Below are 23362 nucleotides of genomic sequence, written 5' to 3' on the forward strand. Positions count from 1 at the left end.
AATTCCCGGCAGTTCTGGTTGTTCCTAGCAGTTGCAGCTTCTGCCTTCTGCGTCAGCTTTCCCGATTGTTCCGGCACTTCCCAGCAGGTCCAGTTGTACCCGACAATTCCAGCTTTTGCCCTCTACGTCAGCTTTCTCAGCTGTTCCGGCAGTTCCTGGTAGTTCCAGCTGTTCTCGGCAATTCCGACTTCTGCCCTCTGCGTCAGCTTTCCCGGTTGTTCCAGCAATTTCGGTTGTTCCCGGCAGTTCCGGCTTCTGCCCTCTGTGTCAACTTTCCCGGCTATTCCGACAGTTCCGACTTCTGCCCTCTGTGTCAGCTTTCCGGCAGTTCCGGCTTCTGCCCTCTACGTCAGCTTTCCCGACTGCTGTGCTGAGCATCCCGGCACTATCTCTGCCTCTCTGATTTTGTATTCATTGCCCCTCAGCTGCAACTCCTGATCACTCTCTCAACTCTCTCAGCAAACCCAGCCCCAAAAAGTCGAAATCTTGATCTCTTGGTGTGTTCTCCAAGTGACCCTCAAGCCTCCTCTTATACTTTCTCGTTGACAGATCAACAACTGAGATTAAATCCCTAATAAATGGCTAAGATTAGATATGGCTTGATCCATGACTTTTGGACCATTCTAACACAGTTTTATTTTAATTCACATCAATATTTTAATTTCCCTAAGTTTAAACTTAGGGACTCCATTATTAATATCTCCCAAACTGTCTAGAATCTGCCCAAACCCTTTATGGGTATTGGAGATCTCATGTGCCTTAGCCTCTCCACCAAATTTCATGGCTAGAGCACATATGATGCTACCCCAAATCAACAAAAGGTGATACGCAGGCCCTCCAGTGAAGCTACGGCAGCAAGGAATGAGGGAGAAATAGCTTTTGACCTCCTCAATGTGACCTTAAGAACTCAAAATACAACCTTGTGAGAACAGTCTCACACTCAACACCAAAAATACGACTAGCATATGGCTATTTGAAGCACCGCACCATCCACACGTTTAGTGTTTTAATGAAAATGTTGCCTAGGAAGAAATACGACCAAGCTTTCATCCAACAAGAATGTCAACTCTTTCCTTCTAGAGAAATAAGGTCTAGTAGTTGAAAATGTGTCAACCCACCAAGGAAAATTAAGCCAACTCCCTTTCTTTCACCTTCAGGAAGGCTCGACCCAACTCAAAAAAATTTCAATGGAAAGTGGGCTGCCTTGATGCACTCGACCTCAGTCAGGCTAAGTTTTATGTTGTGTCTCTTTGGAGAAATATTTGGTCTGGCCCCACCATAAAAGTGTGCAGTCCTCCCAATAATTCGTGGGTCCCATGACACTGCAATATTTACTGATATTAATTTGTCTTTGACACTTCATTCTCCGTGAAGCCTTAAGCCTGTCATAGGAAATAGGAAAATGCAATATAAAGATATAAACAACTGAAAGAAAGCTTGAATACCTCAACATTTCTCAGAAAAATCGTTCTGCATTGAAGCTCTACGGTGAAGTCTGAGCGATTTCACTCTCAGACTAAGGGGTCTCGTTGCAACATCGAAGTCTGTTATGGGAGCTAGGGCTCCAAAGCCCTCGGGCTTCCTCTTCCAACTCTCTCCAAGGGTTCTCTATTCAAACTCACACAATGCACGAATGAATTAGAGTCTCCTCAATTCCCTTCCTTAATGAGTTTAGGATTGTCTTTTCATCTTCGCCTTCCCTTTTGTCTTTTCATCTTCACCTTCCCTTTTCTCTCTTTATTATTTTTTTTCTTTTTATTAAATTCACTTTTATAAAGTCACTTTATGATACTCCACTTTATAAAGTTAAAGTGACATCCAACTTGCCTAGGAAATATCATCCTTTCTCCTTCTTTAATAAAGTCTCCTTAGGCAAATTTAAGTCCCCTTATTAATTATTTCACTGCTTTAGCCTACAGGAACCACTTTAGGCTAGCGGACTCTGTCATAAGCTTCCTATGGGGACGAGAACATTACACAGGGACAGGTCGCGTTGTACATGGCATGCCAAGGAGTACATGGATACTTGGTGGTATGTTGTGGCATATGGTGTGGCACAGCTGGCTCTTGGAGTGTTTCCTCAAAGGAGATTTATGGATAAGGACATTAGGGGTACATTGGGTGCAGCTCACCCAGGATCGATAAGGACGTTGTTGAGCATTTGGGGATGTCGTGTTCAGCGGAGACAGGCCTTCGATTAGGTTATCCACAGATCTAAGGCAGAGAGAGGGACGTCCATAGGATTACTCTTCAGTATCCCTGCAGACTCTCGATCATACCCTTGGGGACCTACCTACCCATCACTCTCTAGTATTGCTTACAGTCACACAGTGTTTGGTTGTTGCCCCTTGATGCTCTCAATACACATAGCAGGACATGGGAGGCTCACACTGGGCAGTTGGATGAGACATAGTGTATCATAGGTGAAAAGGCAAGATTGCATCTCATTGGCGAGTGGGGGCCACAAGAGAGAGAAAAAGGGAATGCGCACTTGTCGAGCAAGAGAGAGAAAATGAAAGGGGCGAACTAATGGAGAGTGGGGGCCACCAAGAGAGAGAGAGCCCAACAATTATAAATAGAGCAAGGAGGTCTCATCTAAAACATCTTGGATCATTTTAACTTTAACCACTAGTTCTCTTGAGCTGCAAAGCCAAGACAACCCGTGTTGTTTAGCATGAGGATTTACTGAGTCGGAATTCCACCCTCATTTTGGAGAACTTCGAGTGTCTGCTTAGTGAGGCAATTTGGGGATCTCAATTCAAAACTTCCATTGGGCATATTTACAATCATTTCCTTCAGTTGGAGCGAGTTTCCCTAAGACACAGGAGAAAAATTCGTGGCTCTTGGAAGGGCCATCAAAAAGGGAAATTTGGGCCAGCGAATTAGTAGAGAAGTCTTCCACAAAAAGGGTTGGAGTTTCTTGTCAACTTGTAGGTTTATTGGTGAGGCATTTGGGAGAGAAAAGTTGCTCCAATTCTTGGCCCGCATTGGGGCTCACTGGGCATTGTTGTGCAGTCACTTGGGCAAGGAGCAATTGTGGTGTGGCTATGGAGGAATAAGGGAAATTTTAGGAGGAAGTAATCTGGAGGGAAGGAGATTTTCTAAGAGTGATTTGGAACATTTTGTAGCAGATTTCATCTACAGCCAGTTTTCCAGCCAGTTAAAGGTCCACACACGAATTGGGATCAACCAGGCACGTTGGGACCAGCCTGAACCCTTTCTAGATTTTGATGGGTTTTAAGAGGAGAGGCCCTAATTAAATTCTTAGAATTTTCTGGGTGCGTTTGAGGGAAAAAACACGGGATTTGCTCTAGCCACCAGCACTAGTTTTCCTATAGCAAGGTGCAGTTATTTGGGCGAACCATTTTACCACTTGGGTTTGTGAGATTTTTCTTAGTTATTCTAGGTTCTTTGTGAGGACGCTCTAGTTAATTTCCCAGAAATTTTTGAGCAATTTAGAGGCCCGAAATACCAGTTCCACTTTAGCAACAGTAGTGGTTTGTTGGGTCATGCAAGCTATCAGTTGGGGGCAAGCTATCAGTTGGGGCCATTTCTAGCATTTGAGACTACATCTTTCCACCTGGGTTTGGCATGCTTGCAGTAGCAAGCCTGGGATATATGGTCCTCATCCTATTGTACTTGATTTATCCATATGAATTAATAAAATGGCTCAACATATTTGCCCAGTTTCTTGGTGTTTTAATGGTGCATGCATATTTGTGATTTTAGTTTGTTATAGCCTAGTTCATGTGTCTATTATTAGCTGTAAATTTCAATTTGGAATATAACAATGATCCCTCAAATGTGTGATGTATCAAATAGCACTTAATGGTTGTCAATGCCTCCTCAATTTTCGACCAAGCCTGCCCCAAAAATCGTGTTGGTGCTCAAGTAAATAACCAGGAAGATCTCTTGGGATGTGAGCCTCCTTCTATCCTCAGATTGTGCGAATTTCCTTCTTGTTGTATTGTGTCCTCAATCCTTTCTCTATTGTGCAGTCCTTTCTCCTCTAACTTTGCTCTCTCAACCTCCTTTTGCTTCTCTTCTCCAACTCTCATGAAGAAATGTGCAAATGGTGTCTTCTCCCCTTTCCTTTTTCCCTTTTGTTCTCCCATTAACAAGACAGACCTAACCCTAAGATCTAATCGCTGAGATTAGATCTTAGCCAATTAGATCAAGGGTGGAGATCTAATCTCTCATTGATCCATAAGACACCTTTTCCCTTTAGTCCCCTTTTCATTAATTACTCAAAAAGTACGTTATACTTTATGTTCATAAAGTCACTTTATGACTTTATTTCTCTTAAAGTCACTTTAGGACTTTATTTCTCTTAAAGTCACTTTAAGACACTTTATAAACTCACTTTGACTTTATTTCACATAAAGTTAAGTAATGGGGGTCACATTAGGACACTATTTCCTAACCTACACACCAAGCCTTAGGAACACTTGTCCTTGGTACTCCTTTTCTAACAAAGTTCAACCATAGTTATTAGATCTAGACCGGTCATTGAACCGGTAGACTCCCCGAACCGGGAACCAATCAGAACTGTATGGAAACTGGTAAAAAAACCGGACCAAAAAACCGGTCAACCAAAAACACATGAACTATTCAAATTTTAAAGAAAAACATATATATTCATGTGCATCCATATGAATCCAAACCATTTATACACAAATAAGCAAAAGTTCTCATTTATATAGCATGTAAGGGTGCACATAACCAAAATAGCACCAAGTGCAATCCATCTCTAAACCGAAAATACATCAACAAACAAGCTCCACATGGCCTCTAGCATCCAAAAAAATTATGCTACAACAAATACCTACATATCATCAAAATCATTGCCTATATTGGGATCTTTGTCATCAATATCACCCTCTAAGCATTAAAATAAGATAGAAAAATCATAGCATGTCAAGTCAAGATTTTGTTTGAGTGATGGGTATTTTTTTAGTAGGCTCATGATAGAGGAGTTCAACAACCAATGCCACTAACATCAAGGTACATAGAGGGCTTGGTGCTCTTGATTAAATACTAGTTCCATACCCTTGTACATGAGAAATTCCAATGTAGCGTTGCAATCCCCCCAATCCTAAAATCTTGTAAAACTATTATCTCTGCTGGATTTTGTGTGAGATCTAAAATCCTACTTTCTCCATATGAAATCCAATGAGGTCAAAACCACTCTCAAACATCTCGAGTCATTTCATGGTAATGTTAAAAATTTAAGTAAAAGAATGAAAAAGAAAGATAAAGGAGAATGTCACTTCTAAGAATTTAATATTACCACAACATATGTCCCAATTTAGAGTTATTCCTATATCCTACACAAAATACTTGGTACAAGGATTAAACATAGAAATATTATGTAAGTCTTATAGAAATAAAAATACTTCTTAGAAGGGTTTGGCGACTTGCGAGGGTCCAGGTGCGACGGAGCAACCTGTTGTATTTTGCTTAAGCAATATAATTAAACAAGATCCCAACATTTGTGTTTTCTTTCCATCGCACCAGTTTAGGGTTCAAGTTCAGGCATAAGTTAGAAATACTATTGTTATCAAAAATCAGGGTTTATTCGTTAGAACGTGGAGACATTTGACGGAAAAAAGAAATTAACGTTCTGGAGATTATTCACGTACAAATGTAGACAGATGTAGGAACTCAACGTTTAGGAATAGCAAAGGGTAGTATTAATAACTACATAATTTAGAACATCTCAAATGGTACTATAAAAAACAAATTTATAAAATTATAAGATTATATATATTAATTAAACTTTGTATTTTAAAGTTACGTTTTGATATTTATATTTTAATTTTCAAACTAAAATATTATAATTAATTAATCATATATATTTCAAACTTATGCATCTGAAAAATTATAATTTAAAATTATTACAAACTCGTCTTTTAAAAAATTATAAATTAAAATTAAGTTCTATATTTATATTATAATTTATGTGGAAGTAAATACAAATATTAAAATTAAATATATTAATTTATTGTATCATATATTTAAAATACATATTAAATATCATATAAGTTATGCATTTACAATTTTGTATTTATACAATTTATAATTTTTTTGACTAGCTAATGTTTATCTTCAAAAGTAAGGAAACATATTAACGGCTCAAGACTTAGAGGCATGTTGTAGGAAACATATTAATGGCTCAAGACCTAAAGGCATGTTGTAAGAGTGGAAGTCGCCTTTAATACAAACCACACAAGTTATTTTAGGTGTCCACTTTTGTCTACACATAATGATGCAGCTGCATGTTGAGGTCTTCAAATTGTATCAACAAAGGTTAGACTAGTGACCATGATTATTGTAGCCTTTTCCCCACTATGGAAAATATTTATATATTATACATAACTGTCGTTTCCTTGTTGAATCTGGATCCTAAATTTTAAAAAATATGGCAAATCCGTATCTAAATCCTGGTAACTTAGCTTTCAACATACCACCTAACTCCAACTAGAATAACATTGTCCCAACTCCCCTCATTGCAAATTTGGTATCAAAACCAAACTCCACATGCATCTCTAAGTCCCAATCTATCAGGTTGTCAAACAGGTCCTGCACTTTTGTCATATGACAAGGGGCTCCACTCTCCAATAGCCACACACTAACAGGTATGGTGCTCGAGGAAAGGCAGGAAATAAGTGTGAATTCCATCTCAAACTTCTTGAAAAACTCTTTTGCCTTAGCTTTTGTCGACACAGCTACAAACAGTTGCATACCCTTTCCACACATCTTCCTCTTTGGACACTATGATACATAATGTCATGTCTTATGACATACAAAACACTTGACCTTGGTCAAGTCCTTATTCTTCGGTTGTGACACTGACTCCTCATGCCCGCTCGAACCTATTCTTTTGTTCTTCATTGCCTGGTTGGTAAGAGCATTGGCCTCCTAATAGAGCCCTGAATCTACTCCTAGATGAAATCATCCCACGATCTATCCCAATCAGGGAGGTTTTCTCGTGCTACGATGCCCTTGATGAAAGAAACCCATGGCTTGGTGAAGTCATTCAATGCCATCATTACCATCTCTCCAACTATGACGACCTCCTCAACTGCAGCCAACTCATCACAAACATGTGTGATCTTGGTGAGATAAGAGGTCATTGTATCTAATTTGGTCATCTTGGTGTTCCTAAGATTCTCTCTCAACATCATCTTCATGTTGGTAGTATAACTTCATCAAAGCCTCCCACGTCTTCCTTATTGTATTCTTTTCATATAGGTGACGAAGCACATGATCCTTCAGTGCATCCAAGATAATCCTTCTGGCCTTCACATTATTTTGATTCTGGATGACTAAATCTGTAGCATTTGTAGGTGGGATCAGTTTGGTGTTAGCAAACTCCTATATGCCATCCTCCATGAGAATTAGTGAAACCCTCCCCTTTCAGGAAATGAAGTTATATGTGCCCTCCAACTTGTCTCCTCAAACCTCAAACCAATTGCAGCCATCTCCATATCAGAAACTTAACTAAAAAATACGTTGCTACTAACACTATCATGTGCCCTATGCCACCTCTGGCTACTCACTAACATTGTATAACCTTGTATGGCTCACCTATAATATCACATCCCTTGAGGCCTGCCAACCTTGTTTAACAATGGAAACCTAGTGCACTTGCCCTGTTGACCCTTGACTCTTGTCTGTCAACAGATATATCTCCAATGTGGGCCATCTACCCGTCTCCGCTTGTACCCCCAACAACTCCGGTTGTTGTTTCCTGCAACTACTCTGACCTCTCAACCTCAAACTAACCCGACGTTATTTGTTGGTCAATGGTGGCAGCGCATCCAATAGCACTATTAGCTTGTAGCCCTAACCCTCTTGCAAGTTGTCCTATCTAGCCCCCGATGCACATGCACACAATCTCTAAGCTGGGAACTACTGCTTCCTTGCCAAGTCTGCAGCCTAGTTGTCTTCAGTGGCTAACCACTGCAATACTTGTTGCACTATCCTCTGCTCTAGTTGTGACACCCTCGATGAGATCTTTGCACCCAACCACCTTTGAAACCTGCACCTTGTTCTGTTGATAGGTCTGGCTGCTTGAAACTGTTAGTCGCTAATTGGTTGTCAACTGGTCCCATGGTTGTCAACCACCACAGTCAACCCCCCCCCCCCCCGTTTTTTTTTTTTTAACTTTAGCGAGCATATACACCTTTTTTTAAACATACAAAATATTTTTTTTCTTTGAACCTGTGCAGCGTATGAACTCAATCTATATGTCCCTGTGCTAGCAAAATAAATTTGGATGCTTGTACATTCACTAGTCAAACCTGGCCTCTTGACGCCTATACAAACTTAGCACGCGAAAGTTCAAAGATTTTTCCTTCAGAGTTTTTGCTCCAAGAACTTGTGAATAAAAGCACAACTGAGTTCTTAACATAAACAAAAAGTAATATTCAACAAAAGCACATTAAATCAACTAATCTCAAACATGCACACACAGAAATTTTTTCCCAATCAACAGCTCTTCATTTCATTAGGCAGACCTTACAACCTCTCCCTTATTAGGAAAATGGCCCAAACTAAGAAAAATACATACAACAATCTGGATCTAATCCAGTTGATCAAGCCCCAGACTTGGCTGATCTAGATCTCCTTGTTGCCCCCTTTGCAACTTCCTTGGACCCAACACACTTGAGTAGAAGTCCTTCTCCACCCACCACTGAGATGCCTCTCTCAATGCCTTGTGCCTCTGTGTGTTGTGTCTTCTCCCTTGGCTTAGCCCTTCTTTTATACATTTGAATTACAACTGAATCCAAAACCCTAATCTCAAAAGTGATTAGAGACTAAGATTAGATCTCGTTACACTTGAGAATCGAGATCGATGATTGAGATTCAATTAATTCACTAATGCAGATAACTTTTGCATTAGATGGAGATTAAATCATTTGTCTCTTATAAAAGAAATTACTTTAATCACTAAAGTAATTTGTTAAGGTTCAAGTGCTATTAGGAGACTTCTTGCTGCCCAGACACTTAGACCTATGCAAAAGTACTTGCCCAAGCTACAACATCAACACTAACTTGCAATGTTTTAGTGTTGTATTGCAACACATAGCATGCAATAGCACCAGAGTTGAATAGTAAACACAAATAAAAGGATCCAAGGCCCTAGTAATAATTCATCAAAATAATCTTGATCTCTCAATCTAGAATACACTATTTATAGAATGCATCTTCATTAGGTATCTTTCATAGGCATGGAATAACCCCCAGTGTAATAAATTCTTCCTTCATTATATCCCTTGTTTAAGAAAATGTTGAAATCAAATAGCACATCCTCTAAAAAAGCAAGATCACCCGTGTTGGACGAAATTTGAACATTAGGCTCAACAACGAACACAGTTGCTAATGAAAGAGTGTTGGAAGTGACCTCTACGTACACATAGATGACTACCTTGCTAGGATCCATGGAATCTCCCTCTTGCATGGACGACGGAACCTCCCGGATTCCAGATCCATAGTCTGCTATAACATTTCCCTACCCATAGCCCTTCTATTGGACCAAAACTTCATTTTCTTTACCACATTTAGCCAAGATAGAGGATGGCACAATAGGAATACCTAATAAATTTCCCATTTGAGAAAGCATTTCGATTTGCATATCAATATTGCCAACTAGGTTAGGATATGTCAAGGCTGGCAAGGGCAAAGCCAATTAATGACCAACTAAATTCTTAATTTTTTCATCATTGGGATGAATTCATGCAAAGGAAATCACTCATGAGAAATCTTGTGTTTGGAGTAAATTATTCTTTCATCGAAGATTGGGTTGCCTCTTCCTCAACCTCAATCATACACCAAATCAATTGTGGAAGTCCTCAATTCAAAGCAAGAGTGATGCAGGCTCGCTACTCAACCTCCTCTTTGCCTCATTCTCCCACTTTCCTTCTTTGTGCAACACTTCTTATGTAGTGAGAAGTGTGTTAATATGGAATGTAGCTTAGCAAGTTCTATATTTGTGACACATGAGCTCAATAGCATATATTGAACAAGGGCATACAATATGGCTCAATAACGAGCTTCTCACATGCTCAACACTAATATGGTCAACAACACTTGATGTTCATTGTCATTCTCTCGTGACACAAAAACTAACATGATTCTAGATCACTTGTCCATCGTAAGTTATGTAATATAAATCATTAAAAACTATCACAGCTTCTCCCCTCCCTTGGCAAATTGTAGAGTAGCATGACACTAACAAAAGACCTCTCTTCCTTCTATGCTTCCCCAACAGGAATCATACAAGAATTATTTCCAACTTCATTTGCCCAAACGAAAGGAAGAAAAGGGAGTAGAATACATGCCCTACTACGAAAATTATGTATGTAATAGTGATTATACCTCCCCTACTGTAAATGATCAAAAACCCATCTAAGAAGCTTGTTTTCAAACTTTGCTCAAACAAAGTGCCACAATTCCTTTGAAAATACTTCAATACCAAAGGGACTACCCAAGTATATTACAACTTGATCAATCTAGATAATTTTCCATTTTTGACAAGCAAAGTTAGAAGATCCTCCTAACCAATAATAAGAGTCAGTACTCTGCTCAATCACTAGAACTACAACTACATTACATAATATCCACACAACATTGGTTTTCCAATAGAGCTTTCTGTGAATTTTGAGAAAAAGAGTAGAATCGTGAGCAAAACAAAGTTGGAGTTACCAAATAGCAACAACCAATATGAGCGAAAGAGCCCCAATTTTACGTTTTACCCAAATATAGCCCTAAGCAAATATCCTAGCACATCTCATGAAAAATGCAAAAATAAGGGGCTAGAGGGCATCCTTTCCAAATGAACCTTTGTCGCAAAACAACCTTGGTAAATGGCCATTAACAAAAACTCCAATAGGATGCATTTACAAACATAGTGCCTATGGCACAAGAATATCCTAATGCCCAAACAAAACAGCGTATCAAGAATGTAATCTCCCTTAACTCTATCATAAACCTTATCAAAATTAATTGAGAAAATGAGTGACAGGAGGAATGAACTAACCTTTAATAAAACATGTTTGAGAGCAAATATAGCATTATAGTTTATTTGTGCACTATCAATGATGGGAAATGGATGTTTGATTAGCCTCTATTTGATATCATATAATACGCAAATATGAAGTACTCTTTTCTCCCCAAGAAAAAGAGAATGAAAGTTATCTTCTCAACTCAAAAGGGAAACAAAAGATCATGATGAAAACTAACCCAAAAAATAGTTTTTCCTTAGGAAATTGGTTGAAAAAAGCATAAAGTCAATTGTGCACACTAAGGAGGAAGCCTATACATGGGAGATAAGTTTCCAAATATTTGTTGCTTGAGACTAGTAGGAATCATCAATAACTTTGGTAGGTTGTCCCCTTGTAAAAGGAAAGCAATATTTTGGACAGAGGAATGAAAAAGCTAAAAAACCAAAAAGCTTCCCTCTCGATTACAAATGATCAAAGGGATTTCATCAAGCTCCGACATTGTAATCAAGAATATTTTGTGGAAGAAAATCATTGGATTAGGTGCTTCCAAGATGAGGAATTAACACACAAACCCAAACAAGAATACAATAGTTAATGTGTCTACAAACTTAGAAGCAAATATTGAGTAGAATTGTCAAAAGATTATAGAATAATCCTAATCAAAAAACAAAAGTCATGGCTTTAGACAAAGATGCTTTAGCAAACAATCAATTCAAGTGGAATCTTTGTCGCAAAACAACCTTGGTAAATGGCCATTAACAAAAACTCCAATAGGATGCATTTACAAACATAGTGTCTGTGGCACAAGAATATCCTAATGCCCAAACAAAAGAGCATATCAAGAATGTAATCTCCCTTAACTCTATCATAAACCTTATCAAAATTAATTGAGAAAATGAGTGACAGGAAGAATGAACTAACCTTTAATAAAACATGTTTGAGAGCAAATATAGCATTATAGTTTATTTGTGCACTATCAATGATGGGAATTGGATGTTTGATTAGCCTCTATTTGATATCATATAATACACAAATATGAAGTACTCTTTTCTCCCCAAGAAAAAGAGAATGAAAGTTATCTTCTCAACTCGAAAGGGAAACAAAAGATCATGATGAAAACTAACCCAAAAAATAGTTTTTCCTTAGGAAATTGGTTGAAAAAAGCATAAAGTCAATTGTGCAAACTAAGGAGGAAGCCTATACATGGGAGATAAGTTTCCAAATATTTGTTGCTTGAGACTAGTAGGAATCATCAATAACTTCGGTAGGTTGTCCCCATGTAAAAGGAAAGCAATATTTTGGACAAAGGAATGAAAAAGCCAAAAAACCAAAAAGCTTCCCTCTCGATTACAAATGATCAAAGGGATTTCATCTAGCTCCCACATTGTAATCAAGAATATTTTGTGGAAGAAAATCACTGGATTAGGTGCTTCCAAGATAAGGAATTAACACACAAACCCAAACAAGAATACAATAGTTAATGTGTCTGCAAACTTAGAAGCAAATCTTGAGTAGAATTGTCAAAAGATTACAGAATAATCCTAATCAAAAAACAAAAGTCATGGTTTTAGACGAAGATGCTTTAGCAAACAATCAATTCAAGTGGGAATTATCAAATTCAACGAGGTATCTAACCACTATGAATATAAGGCGGTAGAACATGATAATGGAAAGATAGCCAAAGGATGGTCAAGGTCAAAAAGATAAGTAGTTTATTATTGTCTACAGGTTATTAACTCGACAATAGTATAGATTGTTTTTCTAAGCATGCTAGCATCCTTTTTCACCACCTTAACATGGGAAACGCTAAAATATGAAAGAATGATAACTTTATATGTAGGCTAAGGAAGTTGAGTATTACTTAGTTTGCCCACCATCTCATGTCATGTTGTGAAAACTTCAATGACCAAGAAAAATTCTTAGGTTGCCACTTTACTTCAGTCATGGTTTGATATTTGGATCTTGAAGACATATTTATTAGTGATCAAGGTCCAACTGATAGATGATGTAGTTAGTAAAGAGATGACACAAAATCCACTAGTTAACCAACCACCCTTGAAAATGAAGAAATGCATGCCAAATATTCATTCCAAAATGCATCCCAAGCCTCGATTCCCCATATGACAAGGGAGGAAAACCGGAAGCATTTTACAATGTCATGTGATAGTGTAAATATAACATCAAGTGGTGACTCTTCTTGGCATTGGTCTTCATGATAAGGATATTATGCTGGATATCATGCGAGACATGTTTCCCTGAAAAAGCTAGAATGGATAAAGGAGATGCAAAAGTGGCTCATGAAATTACCCCAGTAGATGACAATCATTGTGTTATAATTTATTATTGAGGAAAATCAAAGAGCAGGTTAGACTAATGAGGCTCTCCTCAGTTAACCAATGTAAGGATCAAAGCACAAAATAAAAGACCATTATGGAAGAATTAGGGACACTGAGAATCAATGAGGACGGTGAATTAAAGATGCTAAAGTTTCTTGGCCTCTCAATTCTTCTAATCTTAAGACACCATTAAACAGAACTTTCATATTTTACAAAAGAAGCCAAAATGATGTTATTGATAATATATAATATTACAATGATATACAAGAGTCTCTTTAAGGAAAGATCCTTTTCTTTACAAAGGTTGATGCCCATTCAAATTATCCAGGCATCAGCCTCCAATAAATCAATTTGCCTCTTCCAAGAGTGTTGATGGCAGCTGAACATGCAAATGAGTTCCCAAGGTTCAACGGCATCTGTTTTGACACTCTCCTTGAACTGTTTCATATCTTTGTACTTTCTTATTTTCCCACTAGCCTTTTATGGCCACTGTACAATAACATTTAAACTAAAGTAAATTGAAGCTTCACCAAAAGACCCTTGGGACACATCAAGAACAATCTATTTTTCGTTGAGGAACACACAGGGCAGGAAAATGTGCCAAAAGAGCTAGCCATCTGATCACATAATGGCACACCAACTTCCTTCACAGAAGTTTGGTTCAACAACTTATCCACCTCTGCATTCAAAGTTTCCCATTATATGTGTAAATTTTAAAAATTCAAAACACTGCTTTAATCTTGTTATTTGTAGTGTTGTCCACTTCATATTCATCAGATGGTTTGATTTTTTCTCTTGTATCCTATAATAATTGCCAAGTCGTCTATTCATTTAAGATTTGAATTCCCTTTTCTAAAGCAAGTTCTAGTAGTTTTAACATGACATGAGCTTTAAGTTGATTATTAGTAGTAATCACTCAACTATATTCCCTAAGCAAAACAGTGACTTCTATCAGAGTCTCAAACAAGACCCCCTACCCCAACTCTCCCTAAATTGCTTTTTGTCCATCAAAATAGGCAGTGAAAACGTTATTTGCTTGTCAAATTCAGGTACTCCTCTTCTTTTCACCATTTGCTCTCTCTGCAAAGGTCCATCTCTGAAGCCAAATAACCTTTTTGTAGCTATCAGACCTCTAATAATTTCAGCCTTGAGTTAGATAACCTTAAGCATCAAAATCAATGACATTATCTTTATCATGTTGTTTCTTATATTGAACTCTCTAATCTCAAATATAGCCATCCTTCTCAAATTTCAAACTCTCCAGATTCCATATCTCAGAATGGTAATCTGACTTTCAGAAGTTAAAGATGTCTCTCTTCAAGTTTCCTTGTCATTTCATTTCCCAAGATAAGAAAATGTCCTCCAAAATTCAAGGGCCAACAAGATCTTACCACCCAATGTTGATACTAATCAGCTTCCAAATTCTTTGACTTTCTACCAAGACAGAAAAAGGTGATGTATATTTCAATTTAGTTTTTAATATTATGGATTTTAATTTTTTTAATGTAAAATTCTATTAATAATGGCTTATATACTATTTTATTCTATATTATAGAATATATACCCATATTACCTTAGGAATTGATTACCATATGTTTTGGGAAGACCATGAATATCATTAGATTATTTTCGAGTGTTGGATAAATTTTGTTTTTCCAACTCATTGTCTTTTAGCATACTTTGTAGCATTCTTGCATAATAACGTCTTAAAACATCAAAAACCTCTATCAATGTCAAGATCCATTAATAATTGTGTTCAAACATTCCATTCCATACAACGTGTCAATATTCAAACTCACCTTGTGACCCAACAGCTTTTTGAACTAGAGTTTCATAGTCATCTGCCAAAAGTTTTGGGCGCTTCCTTTTACGCTTTGGCCCAAATGTATCTTGGAAAGCCTCTGTGTCTAGAAGATGCACTCTTGTTTGCTGTAGTAAAACATCATATTAGTAGTGCACCCTTGTCAAAATTATTCACATCTATAGAAAAAACAAAAATAAGTTTTGTCCCTTTACATGCATGTTATAGTCTGGAAAACAACAAAGACAAGGGGTGATTCAAAACTATGAAGAGTCAAGAAAAACCACATGCTCTACACGCAAATCAAATTGCCAAGCTATAAAAGCAAGGCAACTAAAAACAACAAGAATGAAAAGGTGCAACTTGCAAGTTCACTAAAAAGGGCAACCCACTAAATGACATAATATATAGAAATATACCGTGACTCTTGGATTGAATCCCAGGTTATGGCAAAAGATGAGTTTATATGTGATAATCAAGAAAAGGAAAAACTAAAAAAAGTAGTATTTCCTAACAATAATTTCTTAGCATACGTTCAAAAACTACCTATGACATATTTTAAGTGACATAGGTCCTATTCTGCAAATAATATATGAAAATTGCTTGCAAATTCAACACTTTAATGTCCAAATGGAGTTCGGGATGTAGTTAACTCTTCAGGATATTCTTTTACCGACACTATATAGGTTTTTGGGGAAGACATTTCTATATATAATAAAGAAAGCATATTTATCAATAGAATACCATGACTACTTATATATTAACTTACGGAAATTAGAAACACCCAAGAACAAAGGTCGCCTTCACAGTTAATCTAGCTATGTTTGTCAAACAAATGCAGTGGTAAAAAACAACTAAAACTAAACAGTTCAATGACAAATAAAATAGCCATAATCACGAAGATAATTCTTCTTAAAAACCGAGATAAACCCTTTTCCACTAATATGTTCTCTAATTCTTCTCTAACCATTTCTCTGGCTGTCTTCAACACATTTCAGGTCATTAATTCCAACCTGTGAAATAGAGAACTCTGCTCCGTTTTTATATACTAATCCATTAAAAGGTAACTAACCAAAAACAAGTTTCACTTTGATATCTACATGCTGAAATATGTATTTGTAATAATTATTTTCAAATGCATGTCTATTTTTATGCAACCCTCTTATTCCAAACTACATGGTACAAAGAGATGCTCAAAACACCTTGCCCAAAGGCTGAATCCAGGAAAGCTTCCTCCACGTACAAACTGTTTTGATCCCCAATTGAGTTGCATTTTAAATATATATATATATATATATCCCTATGGGAATTTGTTCCTTCCAAGGTGAAGAACTTGCAAACCACCAACACAAAATTCTTTCATAGTCAGTCATCTTAATCAATTATTGATAGATCCACCAACACAAATTCCTTTCATACCCGGTCATCCCAATCAATTATTGCTGGAGCCATTCCTATCAATCAAGTGACCTTTTTTTCTTAATTTGCTCTTATATCAGCATAATCGTAAATGGCTCTTCAACATGTCCTTTTCTGCCATTGAACATAGCATCCTCTAATTTCCCTATGTACTTGAAGATGAGCCGATAATTACACTTTCAATAGCGCATTTGTCCCCTTCTCCATTTCCCTTCTGAGGCTCAGCACTTTTTTATAAGCAATATCTTCATCAAGCACCTTACAAGACACAAGATCAAGATCTACCGTAAGTTAAATTGGATGCTACAAAAGTTTTGCTCTCAGCATTTTCAACTTCATATTTTCTTCACAACATGGTTGAGAGTTCTCTTCCCCATATCTATGTGACATCTCCCTTGTGCCATGGCCTAGGTATGGCTGAAGTCAGGTTGTTATCTCTTCTACATTACTTACAATATCAAAGAATTATTTAATAAAGCTGCAACCCAATCTTTTCATGGAGACATTCTCTCTACCTCTATATCCTGGAAGTCTTTCACCTTGCTTTTCTCGTGACCATTCTCTCTACATTAACCTGAGCAATCACAACCTTCCTGTTAAATTTCTAACCCCAGAAAATGACAAATTATTTCTTAGTAAATATTCCTTGCAGATTTTCAATTTATTTTTCAGCTTACTGAATAAAATGTTCTACTGGGATTTTAACTAGTAAATAAAAATTATTTCAGCGGAATAAAATAAATCAATTTCCACAGAAAATACACAGAAATATTTGCTCTTCAAAATTCATATTATCATTCATAATTTCTTCCAAGCCTCCAAGGGCTTCCTCACTGGGAAAAAGGCCCATGGAGAATTAACTGGAAGATTTACAGCAAAAACCTGGCAAATCTGCCCCTGAGAAAATCTGATCTGTTCTCCTACAGCCTGTCTGGCACCTGTATGCCTTGCACTCCACATGTGCAACCTGCCCACTGCAAAAATTGCATCACATGTGTTACCAGAGTCTGTACTTGCGCAGCACCAGCAAATCTGTTGTGCCCTACTGTCACTCCTGCAACCTCCATGTGCTCATACAGCCTTCACTCGTGCGATCTGGATGCTGTCCTGCTGCAGATTTATCTTCAGAAGATCTGAACAGCCTTATTTTTTTTTTTTTTTTCCAGGAAAAAAATCAGAACTTTTTATTAATTGACAATAAAAAGTTTTACATTCTATAATGGTCTTAAGCCATAACAGGCGGCTCAACCTTTGCTGATCTGCTCAAAACTTTTTGGAGCTGCTTCTACTGGTTTTGTACCTGCATAATCTCCCTCCCAATGGAGTCAAAAAAGCAGCCTTAATGACAGCCGAAGACAGCTGTTCTGCTCAAACTTTGTGGTTCTGCATCTACTGGTTTTGTACCTGTATAATCTTCCTCCCAATGAACTCAAAAAAGCAGCCTTAAATACAGCCGAAAACATTTTAGCAGGGGTCTCCTTCAGCAGAAAGAAAACAGCCCCATAGTATGTTTTGGAGTTTAAATCCGGAAAGTAACCAAAATTGAAATAAGTATCAATAAACCTGTTTGCTGTGGTTATATGCCTGTAATTACAAAAAGGGAAATAAAAACTGATATATATGTACACAGAATAACCAAATAGATCCGCGAAAGCTGCTGTCAAGAAGAAGGAAAAGTACAGCAATTTAAATTACTGTAAGAAAGGAGGCTGATGAGAGATGTCTGTCTGACCCTGTCTGGTCTCTGCTACATTCCAACTGCCCATAACCTGTTGAAGACCAGCCTTAGAGAGCTGATCAGCTTCCTCATTCTTGTCCCTGTAAATATGGCAGATAGAGAACCTGTTAAAAGATGCCTTTAGTAATGAAATTTCTTCAACAAGAATCATCAAAATCTGATTTTGACAGGTTGCCTTCCCAGTGACCCAATTTATGACATTTAGAGAATCCCCAAATATCTGAATTGTGTTGATATTTCTGTGAAGAAGCCAGCATAAAAGGTAGCGCAGAGCTGATAATTCAGCGTAATTATTGGTGCCTGTACCCAGTCCAACAGAAGCTTTTATAGAGTGATTCGGATTAATATGAATACACAGGCCAGCGCCCGCCCTGTTGTTTTGGGAAGCCCCATCAAAGAAACCAACGGGAATGCCTTCCTGTATGTTGATTTGATTTTGGATTGGTTTTGGGTTCTTAGCCTCAGGGGGTGGTAAGGCAGAGTAGATAGCCACTATATTAATAGCAGTGACTGAAGGAGGGGTGTCCTTATCTTGGAAAAGACTTTTGTTTCTTGAAAGCCATATACCCCAGCAGAAAATAATAGGCAAATTTCTTAAGTTTCCCTCCGGATATGCATGCCACCATCTCCTCCAGGCTGTCTCCAAGGGATCATTCCCCCACTGAGCTTGTATCTTTAGCATACCAGTGGCCTCCTCCCATACCTTTCTTGAAACAACACAGTTTATGAAGAGATGATTAATGGTTTCATCTTCAGACTTACAAAGGGGACATCTGCCAGGCCCAACCAAGAATCTAGCTTGTAAGATTTCCCATGTTGGGATCTTCCTTTTTAATATGCACCAAAGAAGAAGCCGAGCCTTAGCTGGGCTTTTGAGTTTCCAGATGTTTTTGGCCCACCAATCCGGTACCCCCCAACCTTTCTTTCCCATTAAGAAAAGATAACCATCTTTTGGGGAAAAATTCCCTGTTTTGCTTTGTGCCCACATCAAACAGTCAGGTTCATCTTTTATCCTGACATTTGAACGTTTTAATTCTTGAATGTAGCCCTCCCACTCAACCTTCCATCTGACATTTAACCCCAAATCTACATCATCCTTCCAAGCCTGGCCCCATATAGTAGACTGCCCTACCTTCTCCACCTGATTTAGTGTTGAAATACCTTTACTTTCCAAGTGTCTGAGAATCCCTGGTGATAAAGCATAAGATTCGCTGCATCCGACCCATGGATCTCTGCCAATCCTTACCTTTCTTCCGTCTCCCACTTTCCAAGCTAATCCTTGCTCGATCACTGAAAATGCTTCCACCGTGGCTTTCCAAATGGCAGATATATATTTTGTCTTCTTATTTCGACTCCGAATCCAGTCTTCCATTGGGATAGGGTCAATGTATTTTCTTTTCACCACCCGTGTCCATAAATTTTCCATAGTTATCAACCTCCATCCAGATTTCGCTGCTAATGAGATGCAAAATTCAGGAAATCTTTTAATGCCCCACCCCCCCCATTCTTTTGGTCTGGCCACTTTGTCCCATGCTACCCATGGTAGCACAGAAGACTCCTTGGATCCCGCCCATAAAAATCTGCAGCAAATTCTTCTGATTTTTTCCATTACGCCTTTGGGGATCCAAGTTAGTGCAGCCCAATAAACCGGAATGGCTATCAGCACTGATTTAATTAGGGTCAGCCTGCCAGCTCTGGAAAGCCATCTAAAGCTCCAATGAGTAATTCTGGATTCAATCTTAGCGATAAGCCAGTTCCAATCCTCTTTTTTGTAACCAGTAGGCTTTAACCAAAAGCCCAAATATTTGAAGGGAGAGTCCAGTGGTTGAATGGGGAAAGGGAATAGATTTGCCATTCTATCCCTTTCTCTTCTTTCTATATCCGCCACACACGCATGTGATTTTCTTAAATTTATCTGCATACCAGTTGCTTTAAGAAAAAGGTCAAAGATGCATTTTAGCTCCTTTAGTTCATTAGAGGAACCATTGGTGAAGATCAGTATGTCATCAACAAAAAGAAGGTGTGTGATGAAAAGATTAATTGCTACCTCAATACCCTTTACCTTATCTTCTCTTCTGGCTTTGTGAATCAATCTACTTAGCCCTTCAGCCACAAGAAGAAACAGAAGAGGGGATAATGGGCAGCCTTGTCTGAGTCCTCTCTGGCTGTTGAAAAAAGAAGAAGCTGCACCATTAACCAGAACTGCAAAGCTAACATTTGTAATGCAGCCCATGATCCAGCTAATAAAGGGATAGCTGAATCCCAACTGAGTTAGCAACATTCGCAGATAGAGCCAACTGATCCGATCATATGCTTTAGATAGATCAATTTTTAGAACAGCCCCCTTCTTTTTCTTCAATCTGACACTATGAATGACCTCCTGAGCTACCCCAATAGCTTCATGGATTTGTCTTCCATCCAGAAATCCAAATTGCTCCATTGATATATTTTGCGCCAGGACTGGGGCTAGTCTGCGGGCAATTACCTTTGCTATAATCTTGTAGATGCAATTGCACAATGATATTGGTCTGAAGTCTTCAAAACTTTCCGGATCATCCTTTTTAGGAATAAGGGCTATAAAAGTTGTGTTGAAAGGTCTATAAACTTCTCCTTTCTGTCTAGACTCCTCAACTACCTCAGTAATTTCGGAACCTAGTTGGTCATAAAAATGGAGAAACAGTTCTATGGTCCAGCCATCTGGGCCTGGACTCTTATCCTTGCCCATGGTTTTCATAGCAGCTTCAACCTCCTCCTTTGAAACCGGGATTGATAAATCTTCTGCTGCATCTTCCTCAATGAATCTAGGGAAGCTTTGCACAGTTATGAAGACTTCTGCAATAGTAGCCTCCCCAGAGTCTGTAAAAATATTCTGGAAGGGTCTTTTCCCTAACCCGGAAAGCTCTGGAAAGGATCTGAATTCCCTCCCTTCTTCGTCTTTAAGGCTCCAAATAGTATTTGCCGCTTTCCTACCTTTTGCAAAGTTATGGAAAAACCTGGTGTTCTCATCCCCAGATTTTAACCAAATTGCCCTACTCTTGATTCTCCATTCTTCTTCCTTGTCCAAGAGGATTTTATTTTGCTGCTTCTCCAAAAGAAGAATTCTGTCTTTTGTGGCCTGTGATGAGTATCCATCTGTCTCCACACTTTCCATCTGTTCCAGCTCCTTCCTAATTTTAACCAGCTCCTCATTTTGTTTCAGTTTTCTTTCCTTTGCCCAGGAAATTGTGGCTTTCTTCAATCTTTTAAGGTTCTCCATAAACAAAAAACATTTGTCCTCATCTGAATTCTGGGCAGGGTGAACCCATGTTTCATTAAACATCTTGCAGAAAGAGAGATCCTGGAGCCAAGCTGGATTGAACTTAAAAGGGGCAGGAGGTTTGGAAGGAGGAAAAGAAAGATCCAGAAAAACAGGGAAATGATCCGAATTCCCTCTTTCCTCAACCCACTGTCTGAGCATGGGGGTTTTGGCGAGCAAAGATTCAGCCACCAAAAATCGGTCTAGTCTTTTAGCTATCCGATCTTCACCTGCCCTTCGGTTCCTCCAAGTAGGCTTTAGTTTGATCGGTGAAGGATCTGTAAAATTATTATCCAAAATGAGGTTAAAGAAAAAATCTGTTAGAGGATCTTCTCTAGCTGATGGTCCCCATGTTTCTGCTCTGCCTATGGAAAAATTTAAATCACCTCCCACCACCATCAACGGAGATTTCATCACAGATTTTGACATCAAATCTTTCCAAAAAGAATCCCTGCTCTGACATGGCCCATAAACATTTACTAAGGAGACAGGAAAAGAGAAATCTGGCGATACAACCTCCATGCCCATGACTTGTTTCATCCCCCATTGGTTTATAACCTTTACCCGTCCTTCTTTTAAACCAATAGCTATGCCCCCCGAGTGACCAGAAGAGTCAATGGCAGAAAAAATCCACCCAGGCAGAAGGGAATGAAGCATGGCTTCTATCTCACAGGCCCTCCCCAGTGTTTCTTGCAGGAAAATAACATCTAAATTTGAATTACTTATCCACTCTTTCAATGCCAGTTTTTTCGGTTTACTGGCCAAACCTCTGCAATTCCAAGTTGTCATGATCATTTTATAACACTCTCATGGGGTTTGGCTGCTCTAAGAACCCCCGTAATAGAGTACTGTTTTCCATCTGCAACATCCAGTTTAGCTTTAAGTTTTGCCTTAGAAATATCTGATTTCCTACCTCTCTTATTTTTAGGGTGACTCTGAGAAGGGGTTGACCCCAATCCACCTAAAGTCTCCTGCTCACTGAGGATCCCTCCCATAGATCTCAGGTTATAAGGGCAGTGGGGACGAAGAGCTGACTGTGACAGAGGGGGCCACTGGTCTTCACAACTTATATCCAGTGACAGAATAGCATCAGCTGTATTATCGACATTCAGAGGGCTGGAAAAATGTTTCATATTCTCAACAGAATTAAAATGACTATTAGGATTCGAGACATACGAAGAAGATATGCCATGCTCAAGAGAATTTAAAAATTTGATAGGGACATCCGGATTGCTGTCTGCACTTAGGGAACATTCGAAGTGATTCTTATTTTCAACAGAAATAGTTTCTTGCCCAGATTTTTTAGGATATGAAGCATGCAAAGAAGAAAGAACATGCTCAGGAGATTTTAGATTAGGGATCCCTGAGCGCATACCCGTTTCTTCGACTTCTGGCGGAATTTGGCTTGCTACGTCCTCCTTTACGGGCTCTTTCGCGGCTGTCTCTGCTTTCTCATGTTCCTCCACAGCACCCGCCGGATGATTGACGGCTTCCTGAGTGTCCTCTTGACTTGGAACATCTTCATCCACCGGATTTTTGACAATCCCCTCTGTCTCCATATCCTCTGTTCCTAGCGGCTCAGTAATTTCATGCTCCACTGATATCTGAATATTGTTATGGTCATTTCCTCTGTTAGCTGAAGTCCTCCTAAAATGACGCCTTCTCCTCAGCTGTGAGCAGTTTTTTGCCAAATGCCCGTATTCGTGGCAGAAATGGCATCTGAAAGGTAAATATTCATAGTCTAGAGTCTGTTCAAACACGAGT

The 23362-nt window shown here is 38.5% G+C and overlaps 1 protein-coding gene across 1 annotated transcript in view; it reads right to left on the reverse strand.

Annotated features, from left to right (window-relative positions):
* The window catches only part of LOC149239228 (nuclear/nucleolar GTPase 2-like), a 307088-nt gene that overhangs the window by 184552 nt on the left and 99174 nt on the right, over nt 1-23362 (reverse strand). The window contains exon 3 of the mRNA XM_089369804.1: nt 15145-15274. Coding sequence (XP_089225930.1) covers nt 15145-15274 — 130 coding nt within the window. The remainder of the gene's footprint in view (nt 1-15144; nt 15275-23362) is intronic.

Source organism: Pinus tabuliformis, chromosome 8 (assembly GCF_031772625.1).
Source record: "Pinus tabuliformis cultivar Carrire ecotype Pingquan chromosome 8, CPIR1, whole genome shotgun sequence".
Taxonomy (NCBI): Eukaryota; Viridiplantae; Streptophyta; class Pinopsida; order Pinales; family Pinaceae; genus Pinus; species Pinus tabuliformis.